This window comes from Macaca mulatta, chromosome 14 (assembly GCF_049350105.2).
Source record: "Macaca mulatta isolate MMU2019108-1 chromosome 14, T2T-MMU8v2.0, whole genome shotgun sequence".
Lineage (NCBI taxonomy): Eukaryota > Metazoa > Chordata > Mammalia > Primates > Cercopithecidae > Macaca > Macaca mulatta.
This window is the reverse complement of record NC_133419.1, coordinates 5,809,324-5,826,862: the sequence shown is the minus strand read 5'-3', so window position 1 is coordinate 5,826,862 and position 17,539 is coordinate 5,809,324. Positions and strand designations below refer to the sequence as shown.

General features: G+C 50.5%; 1 protein-coding gene across 23 annotated transcripts in view; it reads right to left on the bottom strand.

Annotated features, from left to right (window-relative positions):
• CPT1A (carnitine palmitoyltransferase 1A) overlaps positions 1-17,539 on the bottom strand; it is an 85,411-nt gene that overhangs the window by 41,731 nt on the left and 26,141 nt on the right. For all 23 annotated transcript variants that reach the window (XR_013403453.1, XR_013403444.1, XR_013403445.1 and 20 more), the window contains 4 exons: positions 14,308-14,461; positions 11,416-11,555; positions 6,455-6,626; positions 2,705-2,806 (listed from right to left, as the gene is read on the bottom strand). Coding sequence is in view for 13 of the 23 variants with exons in the window: in XM_077961841.1 (XP_077817967.1) it covers positions 2,705-2,806; positions 6,455-6,626; positions 11,416-11,555; positions 14,308-14,448 (555 nt within the window). In the remaining 10 variants the exon portion in view is untranslated. The remainder of the gene's footprint in view (positions 1-2,704; positions 2,807-6,454; positions 6,627-11,415; positions 11,556-14,307; positions 14,462-17,539) is intronic.

Sequence of the window (17,539 nt, the reverse complement as noted above, 5' to 3'; positions counted from 1 at the left end):
TCAGCCCTGATTCGCAAGTGTGGGTACAGAAGAGGAGAGATGGGGTAGGTCAGCCACGGTGGCTTGCACCTGTAATTCCAGTACTCTCGGAGGCCGAGGTGGGCGTATCACTTGAGGTCAGGAGTTTTGAGACCAGCCTGGCCAACATAGTGAAATCCTGTCTCTACTAAAAATACAAAAATAAGCGAGGCGTGGTGGCACACACCTGTAATTCCAGCTACTCGGGTGACTGAGGCAGGAGAATTGTTTGAACCTGGGAGATGGAGGCTGCAGTGAGCTGAGATCACACCACTGCACCCTAACCTGGGTGACAGAGCAAAAACAAAAACAACAACAACAACAAAAAGAGCAGAGATGGGAAGAAACTTACCAAGGCTAACAGGGACTCAATAACCAAGGCTGGATTCAAACCCTCAGGGACTCAGTAACCAATCCTGGATTCAAACCCTTACCCCGAGAAGTTTCTGCTTATTATAGTTTTTAAAATGGGGTCCCAGGATGTGCAAAAACGAAAGCACCCATGCACTGCTGGTTAGAATGCAAAATGGTGGAGCTGCGTGAGGGTCTGGTGGTTCCTCAACGAGTTACCACGGAATTCCCACGACCCAGCAATTCCGCTCCTGGCTATGTCCCCAACGGCGGGTGAACAGGTCAATACACTGTGGTCCTTCCATACAACGGAATATTATTCAGTCACAAAAAGGGATGAAGTTCATCCACGCTACAACACAGGTGAACCTTAATGACGTGCCAGTCACAAAAGGCCACATGATTCCATTTATGTGAAATGTCCAGAACAGGCAAATCCATAGAGACAAACAGGAGATTAGTGGTTCCGAGGGGCTGGGAGAGGGAAGTAGAAGGACAGGGAGTGACTGCTTAGTGGCTATGAGCTTCTGGGTGATGAAAGGTCCTGGAATGAGACAGCAGTGAGGGCTGCGTGACATTATAAATGTACTTAGTGCCCCTGAACTGTACACTTGAAAATGGTTAAAACAGTACAATTCATGTTGTGCACATTTTACCATAATTTTTTCAAAAAGAAAGAAATGGAACTGCTCCCTCCCCTTTTGTTCAATTAAAGAAAAAAAAAAAAAAGACCAAAGCAGGTAGATCACTTGAGCCCAGGAGTTCAACGCCAGCCTGGACAAGATAGTGAAACTCCCTCTCCACAAAAAAAAAAAAAAAAAAAAAAAATAGGGCCAGGCATGGTGGCTCATGCCTGTAATCCCAGCACTTTGGGAGGCCAAGGCAGGGGGATCACAAGGTCAGGAGATCGAGACCATCCTGGCTAACATGGTGAAACCCCGTCTCTACTAAAAATGCAAAAAAATTAGCCCAGTGTGGTGGTGGGCACCTGTAGTCCCAGCTACTCAGGAGGCTGAGGCAGGAGAATGGCGTGAACCCAGGAGGCGGAGCTTGCAGTGAGCCAGGATCACACCACTGCACTCCAGCCTGGGTGACAGAGTAAGACTCTATCTCAAAAAAAAAAAAAAAATTGCCATGTGTGGTGGCATGCACTTGTAGTCCCAGCTACTCAGGAGGCTGAAGCGGGAGGATCATCTGAGCCCAGGAGGTCAAGGCTGCAGTGAGCCAAGATTGCACCACTGCACTCTAGCCTGGGCAACAGAGCAAGACCCTGTCTCAAAAAAAAAGAAAAAGAAATGAGTAGTTTTGAGGATGAAATGACAGGCTTTCTAGGTAGTGCCTTGCCCCTAGGGGCCTGGGGTGTCAAGAAGCAACTGCCTTCAGACCAGCTGGAGGCTGATGATCACCCCACCCTCAGCTGGAGGACCCTCACCAATCAGATCAAAAACATTCACCACCCAGCAACAGATGAATGGATAAATAAAATATGGTCTAGCCGTACAATGGAATACTATTCAGCCGTAAGAAAGAAGGAAATTCTGACACAGGCTGCTATGTGGATGAACCTTGAAGACATTATGCTGAGTGAGAGAAGCTAGTCACAGAAGGACAAATATGATATGATGCCACTTATATGAGGTCCCTCAGATTGGCAAATCCACAGAGACAGAAAGTAGAATAGAAGTTACTAGATGGGGGGAGGGAAGAATGGGGAGTGACTGCAATCATTTCATACAATGTTGTATTTAGCAATTATGTAAAATAGCAAAAACTGGCCGGGCGCAGTGGCTCACGCCTGTAATCCCAGAACTTTGGGAGGCCAAGGCGGGTGGATCACTTGAGGTCAGGAGTTCGAGACCAGCCTGGCCAACATGGCAAAACCCCGTCTCTACTAAAAATACAAAAATTAGCCGGGCATGGTGGCGGGTGCCTGTAATTCTAGCTACTTGGGAGGCTGGGGCAGGAGAATCACTTGAACCCAGGAGGTGGAGGTTGCAGTGAGCTGAGATTACACCATTGCATTCCAGCCTGGATGACAGAGGGAGAGTCCATCGCAAAAAAAATAAAATTAAATAAAAATAAAAATAAAATAAAGCTTTAAAAAATGCACCAAGCAGCTTCTCTATGAAACTTAAAACTTTAAAAAAATCACCTAAGATGCAGCAGTGATGCATTGGAAAAAAAAAAGAAAAAAGACTTCCTATGAGAACCCTACCAGGCACACCACTGAAGGCTACTTGAGTCAAATGACGGTGACCTAGTTCATCATAATTAAGACCTAAGCCTTAATCCACAAATGGCTGACATTTCAGTGTGAAGCCTAAGCCACACCTACCCTGTTCACAGTGTCTTTGACAGCCGGGACCGGCAGGCGAGGCAGCGATGTCTGGAAGCTGTACAACATGGGTTTTCGGCCTGAAAAGATCTTGACCATACCCTGAAGAGAGAGAATTATATTTTCAGTCTACTGCCATACCACCCTGAACGCACCCGTTCTTGTCTGATCTCAGAAGTTAAGCAGGGTCGCGCCTGGTTAGTACTTGGATGTGAGAATTACAATTTCAAAGACAAGGCTGTGTTAAAGATCCAAAGCCACTTTTCCAGTGTGCACAACATGCCAACCATTTACTGATTTTCTGTGTCGATTTATTTTTCATCTGGTCCATCTTTTACCCGCCCCATACTTTCGGGTTCTAGCAAATAAGCATATAACCCCGCCCTCCATGCCAATAAAAACCTGGGCAACATGGCAAAACCCCATCTCTACAAAAAAAAAAACAAAAAATTAGCCAGGCGTGGTGGCATGTGCTTGTTGTCCCAGCTACTTGGGAGGCTGAGGCGAAAGGATTGATTGAGCCTGGGAGGGTGATGCTGCGGTGAACCGTGATCACCCCACTGCACTCCAGCCTGGGCGACACAGTGAGACAAAACAAAAAACAAAAACAAAACAAAAACAAACAAACAAACAAACCACGTGGAATCAAAGCCAAGCCTGACGGAGGCCGTGAGATGTCGCTGCCAGCATCGTGACTAGCCAGGACCCGAACTGTGCTTCTGCACCTAGGGTGAGTCTCACCCCACCTCCTTCTGCAAGGCCCTTAGTTTAGGGATGGGCTCCAGGCTCTAGGAGCAGTGAGGAGGGTCAACGTGCCTGACCCTGAGCCAAGCTGAGGGGAAGCAGCGTCTTTCCTTCAGTCATTGCCAAGCCTCCCAGAGGGCACATTTGTGGCCCTTGGTTTTAGGCTGGATGATCAAGTCTGTATAATAACCAGTCACCTCAATGCCGACCAAAACAAAGGCAGTCCTCGGGCCCAGGTGGGGAGTCCTGGTACCGCAGGGCGTTGGGACTCAGCTGAACCTCAGCTGCGAACCCACCGGAGGGAGTGCCCTTTAGCCTGCTTTGCCAAGTGTGGGAACCACCCGAATCTCTTCTAGGTGTTAAATTCTGCTTCTCTAGAAATCAGAAACTTTATATCCAAATGGCAGAAACTGATTTGAGAGAAAAAATTGGTTTGACTGGGTGCGGTGGCTCACGCCTGTAATCCCAGTACTTTGGGAGGCCGAGGAGGCTGGATCGTTTGAGCCCAGGAACTCGAGATCACCTGGCCAACATGGCGAAACCCCGTCTCTATTAAAAATACAAAAAATTGGCCGGGTGCGGTGGCTCAAGCCTGTAATCCCAGCACTTTGGGAGGCCGAGACGGGCGGATCACGAGGTCAGGAGATCGAGACCATCCTGGCTAACACGGTGAAACCCCATCTCTACTAAAAAAAATACAAAAAACTAGCCGGGCGAGGTGGCGGGTGCCTGTAGTCCCAGCTACTCGGGAGGCTGAGGCCGGAGAATGGCGTAAACCCGGGAGGCGGAGCTTGCAGTGAGCTGAGATCCGGCCACTGCACTCCAGCCTGGGCTACAGAGCGAGACTCCGTCTCAAAAAAAAAAAAAAATACAAAAAATTATCCAGGCGTGGTGGTGTGTGCCTGTGGTCCCAGCTACTGTGGACGCTGAGGTGAGAGAATCGCTTGAGCCCGGGAGGTGGAGGTTGTAATGAGCCGAGATTGCACCACTGCACTCCAGCCTAGGTGACAGAGCAAGCTGCTGTCTCAAAAAAAAAAAAATTTTTTTGTTTGGCAAGAGTGGAGTCCCAGTATGTGGTGGGCACTGCGGTGACTCCCACACTTCTCTTACAAGGCTTCCCCAGAGGTTGGGACAGCAGCCCAGTCCAGGCAGGCACCACTGTGGGGGCTACCCAGAGGCAACCGAGCAGAAGGGCCCCGGGGCCAAGGTCGGGGCAGACAAAAAACCGAAGCAGACCCACGGCTTCATATACACCGGCAGACCCATGGAGCAGCCTCATTCGAGAAAGATTCTGCAGAAAATTTTCTCATGATTACCTGGTCCATTAGAACCATTTAGGCCACTTGGCAAGACAGGGGTGAATAAACCAGATGTTTCTTTACACATGTCCAGCCCCAAAGACCCAGGTTGGGCTTGAGGTGCTGAGCAAAGCCCAAGGCCCAGGGCCATGACTACAATGGGCAGATGGTACATGGGGCACATGCCCGCCTGCAGGGGGTCACAGGGGCCCCAGCCCCCAGACAGAGGCCTTGAAAGTCCAGAGATGATGCCCATCTTGGAGGGTTTATTTTCAGAAAAACTAAGGCCATAATTTTTTTTTTTTTTTTTTTGAGACAGGGTCTGGCTCTGTCACCTAGGCTGGACGCAACCACAGCTCACTGCAGCCTTGACCTCCTGGGCTCAAGCAATCCTCCCACCTTGGCCTCTTGAGTAGCTAGGATTACAGGCATGCACCACCACGCCTGGCTAATTTGCCTGGCTAATTTTTGTATTTTTAGTAGAGATGGGGTTTCGCCATGTTCTCCAGGCTGGTCTCAAACTCCTGAGCTCAGGTGGTTCACCAGGCTTGGCCTCCAAAAGTGCTGGGATTACAGCCATGAGTGACCATGCCCAGCTCCCACAAAAACATTTAAATTGAGCCCGGGTTTGATGGCTCATGCCTGTAATCCCAACACTTTGGGAGGTCGAGGTGGGCAGATCACTTGAGCTCAAGAGTTTGAGACCAGCCTGGCCAACGAAACCCCGTCTCTATTAAAAATACAAAAATTAGCCAGCCATGGTGGTGTGCGCCTATAGTCCCAGCTACTCAGGAGGCTGAGGTGGGAAAATCACTTGAGCCTAGGAAGTCGAGGCTGCAGTGAGCTGTGATTGTGCCACTGCACTCCAGGCTGGGCAATGGAGCAAGACCCTGTCTCAAAAAGAAAAAAAAAAAAAGCTGGGTGTGGTGGTTCACACCTGTAATCCCAGCACTTTGAGAGGCCAAGGCAGGATCACCTGATGTCAGGAGTTAAGACCAGCCTGAGCAACATGGTAAAACCCTGTCTCTACTAAAAATACAAAATTAGCCAGGCGTATTGGTGGTGCATGCCCGTAATCCCAGCACCTTGGGAGGCTGAGGCAGAAGAACTGCTTGAACCTGGGAGGCCGAGTTTGCAGTGAGCTGAAATCGCACCATTGCACTCCAGCCTGGGCAACAAGAGTGAAACTCCATCTCAAAAAAATAAAAATGAAATAAAAATAAAAAAGAAAAACATTTAAATCATGAAATTTGGACAAGTATCCACATATATGGCAAAGCCATGACCTTAAATCAAGGACCCTTGGGCTAAGGGCCAAGGCAAGCTGGGGGAACATTCCAGAAGCTAAGTCCGAGTCACGGGAGCCTGTCCGAGGGGTCAGCTAAGGTAACCATTTAATGCCTGACAACAAGTGAGTCAAGAACGCTACAAAGAACTGGATGGACAGCACTTTTATTTGATGAATGACCTGAACTACAAACCCAGCAGACCTCAATAAAACACGCTGCAGATCTCACTAACGTCACGAAAGAGAAGCACTCTTCGGCCCCCGCTTTTGTGTCATGGTGATTCAAACCTCTCCAGCCATTCAAGGTTGAGGCCCAGGTCACCAACCAAGCATCAAGGGAGAAAAGGTCCCAGAGGTGTCCTTCTTTCCAAAGCCCAAACCATCTACCCCCACTCCACTGCCAGAGGGATGCACAATTACCATCCAGATCTTGGTGGCGCGACTCATCTTGCCGTGCTCAGTGAACATCCACCCGTGGTAGGACAGCAGCACCTTCAGGGAGTAGCGCATGGTGACGATGAGGGCCACCCACAGCCCGGTGCCAAACAGCACGCCGCTGACCACGTTCTTTGTCTGGCTGGACATGCAGTCACTGCGGAGACAGACCCAGACAAGGGAGGCTGTGTGTGAGGTCGCACGGTGCCACCGAACGCCACCGGTGACGCCACAGACACCACGTGCTTCAGTGTCCAGCAGCCTGCCCCATGTAGAGCCGGGAAAGTCAGAGGGAGAGCACTTGCAGGAACCGAGCTCTTAAAACACTCACGGACTCTCTCCTCCTCACCCCAAAACCAATCACGCCGAAAGTAGCCGGCAGACCCGGGTGTCCGGGGCAGGCCTGTCTGCTCTCTTCCCACAGGTCCCTTCAGCCTGATCTGCTCTGGTGGCCTTGAAACTGACCAGGGCCAATTTGTGTCATCTGGAAAAAGACACAGCTTCCTCCAGGACCTCTGGACCAACAGCAGGGGGGATGCTGCGAGGCCGGGACCTGGCCACCGCGAGAGCCATGCCCTGCAGACTTGTGCCTCCCCGGCAGGTGAGCAAGAGATTCTGGGCCACTTTCTTCAGCTCTTTATGAATTTTTTACTCCCAAACTTACTTTTAGATGTAATCGTAATCTCAAATTATTTTGTTACAACTATTACCTCCAGTATTTATATTAAAAGAGCTTGTTTTTGACTTAGGAGTACTTAACACGAATAAAGAAACAGACTGTGTGAAACGGTCATGTAAATATTTAACTTAAATACAGGAAATGTTTTTGTTTGTGAAGGAAGGTAGTACATATTATGGTAAAGATGGGACTTTAAAAATGAGACAAAATGCGGCTTTTTTTTTTTTTTTTTTTTTGAGACAGAGTCTCGCTCTGTTGCCCAGGCTGGAGTGCAGTGGTGATCTTGGCTCACTGCAACCTCCACCTCCCAGGTTCAAGCAATTTTCCCACCTCAGCCTCCCGAATAGCTGGGATTACAGGTGTGTACCACCACATCCAACTAATTTTTGTATTTTTGTATTTTTGTAGAGATGGGGTCTTGCCATGTTGCCCAGGCTGGTCTTGAACTCCTGACCTCAGGTGATCCACCTGCCTCGGCCTCCCAAAGCGCTGGGATTATAGGTGTGTGCCACTGTGCCTGGCCAGAAATGCAGCTATTTTGTGGTTTGTTTTAGTTTTGGTAACTGCAAAATATTTTTTAAGTAAAAACTAAGCATGCTTCAAATGATTAAAACACCAATATATATAACCTAAAGGTATCCCCAATATTTGAAAAGCACTAATTTGGCCAGGTGCAGTGGCTCAAGTCTATAATCCCAGCACTTTGGGAGGCCGAGATGGGTGGATCACTTGAGTCCAGGAGTTCAAGACCAGCCTGGGCAACATGGCAAAACCCCATCAATATAAAAATAAAACGTAAAAAAGAAAATAAAATAATTCAAAATAAGAAATAAAAAAAAAAGAAAACCACTAATTGAACACTGCATAATATTTAAGTGGACAAAAACAAATTATCTTCAAGGTTACATACTCTTGCTCCAAAATGTATATCTTTCTATAACCCGTGAAGTCTAGCACTGGAGTTTAACTGTAGTCTCTTTTTTAAACCTATATGCTCTTTTCTGGTCATCTAACCTATCAGCAAACTTGGGTTTAGGGATTTCAGAAGCCATCTTTTAGATAATCTACATTTTAGATTACTGAAAGAAAAAGACCTATATACTTACTTACTTGATTTGCAAAAATAAAAATATTTTAGCATAAACAAATAAATGACACATTCAAGATTTTTAAAAATATAGACATATAGGCACTTAGATAAAAAACGTTAGCAAAAAGCTTTCTTTGAAAGGACATGCTCCTTGCAAGGCTGTTGGGGACAGACTCAGAGACAAACCCCACATAACACGTATGACTCCACTTTTTTACTCTGTTTTTTTTTTTTTTTTTTTAAGAAATAGGGTCTCACTATGTTGCTCAGGCTGGTCTTGAACTCCTGGGCTCAAGCAATCCTCCTGCCTCGGCCTCCCAAAGTGCTGGGATTACAGGCCACCGCGCCCAGCCTGACTCCAGTTTTGAAGGCAGCGGCCCAGAGAATCTGCAAGTCCCCTCCAGGACAGCAGCTCTGGAATGGCCCATGAGGCTGGAAGACGCTGGCCCTTAACCCGGCCTTTCTAAATTTAGGCCAGGGATGGCCTAGTTTACCAAAATAGGTTTAAGAGGTACAAAGAAACAAATCTTACAAAGACCCAGATTATTAAGAGCTTTAAACAGTCAACACTTCTAAATATAATCCAGTTTTAAGAGAAGGCCTACACTAGAGAGTAAATTAAAGATCTGGCCCGGGCTCAGTGGCTCACGTCTGTAATCCCAGCACTTTGGGAGGACGACGCGGGTGGATCACTTGAGATCAGGAGTTCAAGACCAGCCTGGCCAACACGGCGAAACCCCATCTCTACCAAAAATACAAAATTTGGTTGGGCGTGGTGGCGTGTGCCTGCAGTCCCAGCTACTCAAGAGGCTGAGGCAGGAGAATCACCTAAACCCGGGAGGTGGAGGCTGCAGTGAGCCGAGATCGCACCACTGCACTCCAGCCTGGGGGACAGAGTGGAAATCAATCTCAAAAAGAAAAAGAAAAGATCTTCATTAACCCCACGAGAGAATGAAAAGTATGAAGGAACAGCTCCACACACAAGGCTCAGAGGCGGCTATCCACTGCAGGCCTGCGGGCCCTGGGACCTCAAGGAAGAGAGCAGCCAGGCCTGCCCCGAGTGCCCAGGTCTGCCAACTGCTTTCTGAGTGACAGCAGTGACAGCAGTCCCCAGGCAGACAAGGAACCTGGCAGGCATCCCAGCCAGGCATGCTTCTGTTAAAATGACTGGGAACTTTGATTCTGTCTCTTGCAGACACTTACAGAGGCCTGAGCCAGCGATCCTGAGCTACCTCAAGGTTGCAGGCAACTCAGCTGGACGCTCAGTGGCTCTGGAGGGTCCAGGGCTTCCTGGAGAAGGAACAGGATGTGAAGGGGTCCTCTGCAGACCCTTCGCAAAAAGAGGCAGGAATCAGGGTACCTGCTCAAGCTGTCATCAGGAGATTCAGACCATTAATCTGCTTAATCTTTTCTTTCTAGTCAGCAGAATCAAGGCTGGGCACGGTGGTTCACACCTGTAATCCCAGCACTTCGGGAGGTCGAGGCGGGTGGATCACCTGAGGTCAATAGTTCAGATCAGCCTGGCCAACATGGTGAAACCTCATCTCTACAAAAAATACAAAAATTAGCCAGGCGTGGTCGTGGGCCCCTGTAATCCCAGCTACTCAGGAGGCTGAGGCAGGAGAATTGCTTGAACCCAGGAGGTGGAGGTTGCAGTGAGCCGAGATAGCACCATCACACCCCAGCCTGGGCAACGGAGGAAAAACTCCATCTCAAAAAAAAAAAAAAAAAAAAAATCAAATTCAGCCGTTAACTGTGAGTGAGTTTTCGTTTATGTCCCTTTTTCTGCCAGTTTATTTTCTTATTTCTTGCTGATTAAACAATATTTACATGCAAACAACCCACAAGGCATGACTATGAAGATCCAGAGCTTTGATTTTTAGCTTAGCCTTGACCTGGCATTGTGCCTTCCACCTGCAACTCCTGGCCCCCAAACAAAGCCCAATTATGAGGAGTTGGCGGCTATTATTGACCTCAGGTGATCCACCTGCCTCGGCCTCCCAAAGTCCTGGGATTACAGGTGTGAACCACCGTGCCCCAATGGCAAAAATGCCGTTGGTGTAAACAAGCAGCACAGAAATCGAATCAAACGCCTGGCACGGGCCAGCAGGGACACTTCCAAGGCACCATGGAGCTTTCAGACCAGAAAGGAAAACGTGTGTCCAAGCGCAAGGGTCACAGCTGCACGAGGAAGCCGAGTCGCCCCGCGTTCCACCGTCTCGACGTTCAAATGGCGATAAAGCAGCGGTGTTCACGTGCATTTGTCTCACGGAAGCTTCTGGGGCAGGGGGTGGGGGGACCTCAGTGCTACACTGAAGAAAGCAGATTTCAGAGCTGGCACAGAGCTGGGTTTGAATTCCAGCTTTCCGCTCCCTCTTCCTGTGACTTGGGCAGACGCCTGCGTCTGTCTGAAAACTTCCTTACTGGTAAAAGGGATCCTAATGAGAGGTTACTGCAGTGCAGGGCCTGACCTTCCTAGACAGGAGTCTGGGCCATCTCCAGAACTGGATGGAATAACAGGCATCACAGACGTGCAATAAACACGTGCCATCAACAGGCGGCAGGTGGTTGGAAAAAAAATAAAATGAACATGTGCTGAATGTTACCTGAGGTGTCTCGGGGCCTTATCTCTTGGTAGCGAGAGATAAGCCCCCGGAAAATCCAAAACCCTAGGGGTGGGAGTGACAGGGGGGTCCCCTGGAGATTTCTGAACCACCCTGACAGAAAGCTAAGTGGGGGAGGTCCCTGCAGAGGACCCCAGAGCAGTCAGTTCAAGGGTCACAGAACTCTGGGATGAACGGACTCCAAGTGCAAAGAAATCACTACATGGGGATTCAGCCCCTTGAGCAGAAATTCCGTTTCAGAGCCCTACTGGCTGGGCTACGGGCACTGTCACTATTGGCCAAACCCTCGGGCCCTGACACCTTCCAAGGGGTGCCCCAGGGCCACTACCACTCTTCTCACCCTGGTCTTCGGAGGAAAGGCCGCAGAGGACCGCAAACTCCTAGAGGGACCTTAGCACCACCCAGGAGGCGGGAAGAAAGCCGACGTGAGGACAGAATCAGGAGCTTCACATCGAATCCAGAACAGCGACAATCATCACATTTGAAGAGACATAAAAACAGCAATAAAATTGGTAACTTCCCAGACATTCGGAGATTTCACAGGATTACTTACGTTGTTTCCAGGGTCCGATTGATTTTTGCAATTATTCCTAACGAGGGGTCGATCTTGGCATACATTGTTGTCATCACACCCACCACCACGATAAGCCAACTGGAGGGGCTCGCCGGGTACACGCCAGTGATGATGCCATTCTAAAGACAGACACACGGGCCGTGAGCGGTGTCCTCCCACAACCCACAGGGCAACTTCATGGCCCCCGGCAACAGGACTGCTGGGTCGGCAGGCAGGGAGAAGAGCGTGTCGGCAGCGTGCGTGCACTAAGAAACCATACCCCACTAGCTGGGACTCTCCCCAGAGTTTACAGCCTGAGGCGTTCCAGTTTCCTCCCTTCCACTACTTCTGAGCCAAAACCCACCCTGAAAGCTTCCCCAAGAGTGGACACCCCAGGACATGAGAATCAGCCCAGGCACTAGTTTAGCTGGTGAAGGATGTCACTGAGCCACCATGATGTCCTGTCCCTAGCCTGCTACTGTCTAGAATGCCCTGAGACCCCAGCTCCAAAACTGCCCCTCTTGCCGCCCCTGTGTCAGAAGGCTGCTTAACCTTGAAGATTTCATGGGAGGCCTCACTCCATGTTGAGAATTTGCTGTAAAATACTCCAGCCAAAAAAAAAAAAAAAAGGATTTTATCAAACGAAATTGGCAAAATTGGTGAAAAAGGAAGTGAATGGTGGGGATCTATCTGTAATCAGTCCTCTTCGCTCTTGTGTATGTTTGACAACTCCAATTAAAAAACATTCTTACTAAACCATCCTAATAAGATATTGATTTGACCAAGGTAATGGATTAAAAATGACCAAAGCAGGCCAGGTGAGGTGGCTCATGCCTGTAACCCCAGCACTTTGGGAGGCTGAGGCGGGCAGATCACTTGAGGTGAGGAGTTTGAAACCAGCCTGGCCAACATGGTGAAATACTGTCTCTACTAAAAATACAAAAACTTAGCCAGGTGTGGTGGCGGGCGCCTGTAGTCCCAGCTACTCAGGAGGCTGAAGCAGAAGAATTGCTTGAGCCCGGGAAGCGCAGGTTGTAGTGAGCCAAGGTCGCGCCACTGCACTCCAGCCTGGGCAACAGAGTGAGGCTCTGTCTCAAAAAAAAAAAAAAAAAAAATGGCCGGGCGTGGTGGTGTGCACCTATGATCCCAGCTACTCGGGAGGATGAGACAGGAGGATTGCCTGAGCCCAGTGAGGCTACAGGGAGCCGTGATCACACCACTGCACTCCACTCTGGGCAACAGAGCAAGACCTTGTCTCAAAAAAAGAAAAAAAAGAAGAGGAGAGGGGAGGGGAGGGGGAGAACAACATTCCCACTGGGTTGAATATGATGGCCAAGCCTCTGCATCCGAGCTTCTATTTTCCCAGATTCCAAGGTGAAAAAGAGCAGCCCTCGGTGAGCCGAGCTAGTGCCTCAGTGACATCTCGGATGTCGCCTTGGTGGGTTATTTATCTGGGCCCAAGAATCCACAGGCTGAGCCCCAGGGACACCTGTGCAGCTGTGCTGGCTCCCAGGGGCTCGCCCACCTCCCTGCCGTCCCTGCTGCCACCCACTCTTGAGCTCGGGGCTTTCTCAGTGGCCCACTTCAGTGCCGCCCTCAGAGACGGAGCACTGGGAAGTCCACAAACTGAACTGAGCTCCTGCTGGGGCTGGCGGGGGTCGGCGGGGGCGTCCACTTTCGACTTGATGAACTTTCATCTAGTTTGCGTGTTTTCAAACGTGCACTTATTCCTTCTATGATGTTTAAAATAAATGAAAATACATGGAAAAACAAGATACTTGCTTAAAAAAGAACAGAGTTCCACTTCTTTAGATAAACAGAATTGAGAACATGTCAACTCGACTGTATTTGAACTTATGTGGAGAGTTTCTTTTTTTTTTTTTTTTTTGAGATGGAGTCTCGCTCTGTCACCCAGGCTGGAGTGCAGTGGTGCGAACTCGGTTCACTGCAAGCTCCACCTCCCGGGTTCAGGCCATTCTCCTGCCTCAGCCTCCCAAGTAACTGGGACTACAGGCGTCTGCCACCACGCCCGGCTAATTTTTTGTGGTTTTTAGTAGAGACGGGGTTTCACCGTGTTAGCCAGGATGGTCTCAATCTCCTGACCTTGTGATCCACCCACCTTGGCCTCCCAAAGTGCTGGGATTGCAGGCATGAGCCACCATGCCCGGCCCTTATGTGGAGAGTTTCTAGTATGTGAATGTTTTATCAACGAAGTAATTATTACATCTACTTGCTGAAGTTTGGGAAAAAAAAAATTTTTTTTGAGACAAAGTCTCGCTCTGTTGCCCAGGCTGGAGTGTGGTGGCTCAATCATGGTTCACTGCAGTCTCTGCCTCTCAGGTTCAAGCGATCCTCCCATCTCAGCCTCCTGAGTAGCTGGGACTACAGATGCATGCCAACGCACCTGCCTAATTTTCGTATTTTTTGTAGAGATGGGGTTTTGTCGTGTCACCCAGGCTGGTCTTAAACTCCTGAGCTCAAGCGATCCGCCTACCTCAGCTTCCCAAAGTGCAGGGATTACAGGTGTGAGCCACTGCACCTGGCCCAGAAAAAATCCTTTTTGAACAAGGTGCAAAGGATTCTGACTCAGACAGAAGATGTGAATTCTAGTCTTTACTCTGCCTTCTATTAAGTAGGTCGCTGGCCCTTTGAGCCTCGATTTCCCAGCCTGCTTTAGAGCATGCCAACTCCCTCTACCTGCCTAATGGAGCTGCTCCAAGCATCCAGTGAGCTAAAGTCCGTGTAACGGTGTCCCCAAGCCTTAAGTACCGTGGAGATAGGTAAGTGATATGCAATCGCCAGTCTGAAACACGTAGACCTCAATCGCTGCAAGAGCCCCGTTCTTAGACATTAAAAGGCATACTGTGTAGATTTCAACACATCTCAGCAAACCTTGAATCGGATGAACTTCTTCTTCCAGGAATGAAGTCCAGAGAGATAGATTTGTCTAAGAGCTTCATGGCTCAGCCGCAGGTCGATCCCATCCGGAGTGACCGTGAACTGAAAGGCTACAGCTTGGTGAGCTTCTGCCATCTTCAGGAATTACCTGGAAGGAGAAGGAGAAAATGTAACACACTTTCTGGGACCAGATACTAAAAAACCCCCATACAGAAGTGCCATTCCTTCTGAACTTAAGTTCTTCCTCCCCACTTAACAGCATCCAGGCCCATGGTACCCCAATCCTGGCCCTGGACGTCCCCCAGAACCACGCCTCCAAGCCAGCATCCAGGCCCGTGGTACCCCAACCCCAGCACTGGACGTCCCCCGGAACCACGCCTCCAAGCCAGCATCCAGGCCCGTGGTACCCCAGTCCTGGCCCTGGACATGCCCCGGAACCACGCCTCCAAGCCAGCATCCAGGCTCGTGGTACCCCAGTCCTGGCCCTGGATGTCCCCCGGAACCACGCCTCCAAGCCAGCATCCAGGCCCGTGGTACCCCAACCCCAGCCCTGGATGTCCCCCGGAACCACGCCTCCAAGCCAGCATCCAGGACACACCTGCTGACGCAAAGCCCGTGGCGCTTCAGCAACTCGCACAGCACAGACAAATCTCAATCTTACAGCCAGGCCCTTGGAGGCTGGCATTAGAAGAGGCCCAGAGTGTCCACGAAGGAGTCCACGAGGGGGCCCACGACAGCCCTAGACCCTGAACTTCGAGCACAGATCAATCCCAAATGCCTCTGCCTCTGGTGTCTATGTGGCTGCTCTTCCGAGAAACTGTTCTGGGGTTTCAGAGAGACCCACGGAGACCCCATGAGTCACATGTGCAGACGCCTCAAGAATGGGTGCTCGCGGACCGAGCGGGCCTTCTTCCTCGGAGGCAGCGGCTGAAGCAGCACCTGCCTTGGCGGCCCACGGGCTCAGCAGATCCTGGGGCGCTGTATCCCAGACGCAAGCACAGCCCCTGGGGACAGCGTCCCGTCTGGCTACAGAAAACTGCTTCGGGGTCTGCTACATTCTTCCCATCCCTTCATCCTGGCTCCGGCTGCCTTCCTCCAGGCTCCTCGGCACAGCCGCTCAGCACAGCACAGCCCCCATCCCCTCCTGGGCCCCCATCCCCTCCTGGTCCCCCAGGGCGGCGGCTCCTGCCCTTCTCACTGTGCCTCCCCCATCTCCTCCCAAGCTGCCTGCCACAAAGTACTAAATGGATAAAAGAGAAGCTAAGAGGGCCGGGCGCGGTGGCTCACGCCTGTAGTCCCAGCACTTTGGGAGGCCGAGGCGGGCGGATCACAAGGTCAGGAGATCGAGACCACGGTGAAACCCCGTCTCTACTAAAAATACAAAAAATTAGCCGGGCGCGGTGCGGGTGCCTGTAGTCCCAGCTACTCAGGAGGCTGAGGCAGGAGAATGGCGTAAACCCAGGAGGCGGAGCTTGCAGTGAGCCGAGATCGCGCCACTGCACTCCAGCCTGGGCGACAGAGCGAGACTCCGTCTCAAAAAAAAAAAAAAAAAAAAAAAAACCAAAAAAAAGAGAAGCTAAGAGGAAAAAACTATCAAGGACCATAATAAAAATCCAAAAACTCGTGTGTGTGTATGTAGATGTGTGTGTGGTATGTGTATGTGGTGTGTGTGATGTATATGTGTGTTGTGTTTGTGTGTGTGTTGTCTGTGTGGTATACGTGTATGTGTGTGTATATGTGTATGTGGTATGTGTATGTGGTGTGTGTGGTGTGTTTGTGTGTGTGGTGTCTGTGTGGTATACGTGTATATGTGTGTATGTGTGTGTGTGTGTGCGCGCGTGTGGGCATATGTATGTGTGGTATATGTATGTGTATGTGGTGTGTTTGTGGTATCTGTGTGGTATACGTGTATATGTATGTGTGGTGTGTGTGGGCATATGTGTGTGTGGTATGTGTATGTGTATGTGGGGTGTGTGTGGTGTGTGTGTGCATGTGTGGTGTGTGTGTGGTGTATGTGTGTATATGTGTGTGGTGTGTGTGGGGGTATGTGTGTGGTGTGTGTGGTTGTGTGTGGGGGTGAGTGTGTGGTGTATGTGTGGTGTGTGTGGTGTGTGTGTGGGGTGCATGGGCAGGTGTGTGGTTGTGTGTGGGTGTGTGTGTGTTGCGTGTGTGTGGTGTGTGTGGTTGTGTGTGGGGTGAGTGTGTGTGGTGTATGTGTGGTGTGTGTGGGGGGTGCGTGGGCGTGTGTGTGGTTGTGTGTGGGGGGTGGGTGTGTGGGTGGTGTGTGTGGGTGCGTGGCCTGTGTGTGGTTGTGTGTGGGGGGTGGGTGTGTGTGGGGTGGGTGTGTGTGGGTGCATGTGTGTGTGGTTGTGTGTGTATGGTGTGTGCGTGTGTGGTCGTGTGTATGGTGTGTGTGTGTGGATGGGTGTGCGTGTTCTCATCACAGGATGATTTTCGCCCACTGATGCTCAAAATCAGTGGCTATCACAGTTTCGAAGATCCCGTTACAGAAATCAGCCTGGCTCAGTCCTCCACCAGCCAAAACACGAACCATCCACTGACAGGCCCTGGAAAGGCACCCGACTTCACACATCTGTCCACATTACAGACATCTGTTGACGGCCTCCAATGTGCCTGCCGAGGAGAGGAGCTGACACCAGCAGAAAAGGCCCCTCTGCCCTCCCACGGCGTAGACCACGCTAACAAGCAATGCATGAGCAGCGCTCTGGTGCAGGAAGGGGAGGTGCCAAGGGGACCTCTCAGGAGACAGTGAAGCCAGGAGAAGGAGCGACCATGGGAAGGAAGGGCAGGAGGCTGGGGTCAAGGGCAGGTGGCTGGGGTCAAGGGCAGGTGTCTGGGGTCAAGGACAGGGTGTCTGGGGTCAAGGACAGGGTATCTGGGGTCAGTGGCAGGACAGCTAAGGTCAAGGGCAGGCCAGCTGGGATCAAGGGCAGGGTATTGGGTCAAAAGCAGGTGTCTGGGGTCAAAGGCAGGGTAGCTGGGGTCAAGGGCAGGGTGTCTGGGTTCAAGGGCAGGTGGCCAAGCTTGGAGAGGAAGGCAGAGGCAGCCGGTGGGAGGTGGCAGGGTTTTGTGCTAGTGATGGAGAAGCATCCCAGGGCCCAGAGGAAAGGGAACCTGCCACTATTTCTGTTCTAAAGACCACCCTGGCTGCTGTATGGAGCATGGATGGGGAAGCAGGACCCGTAAGAAGCTGAGGCTGTCTTCC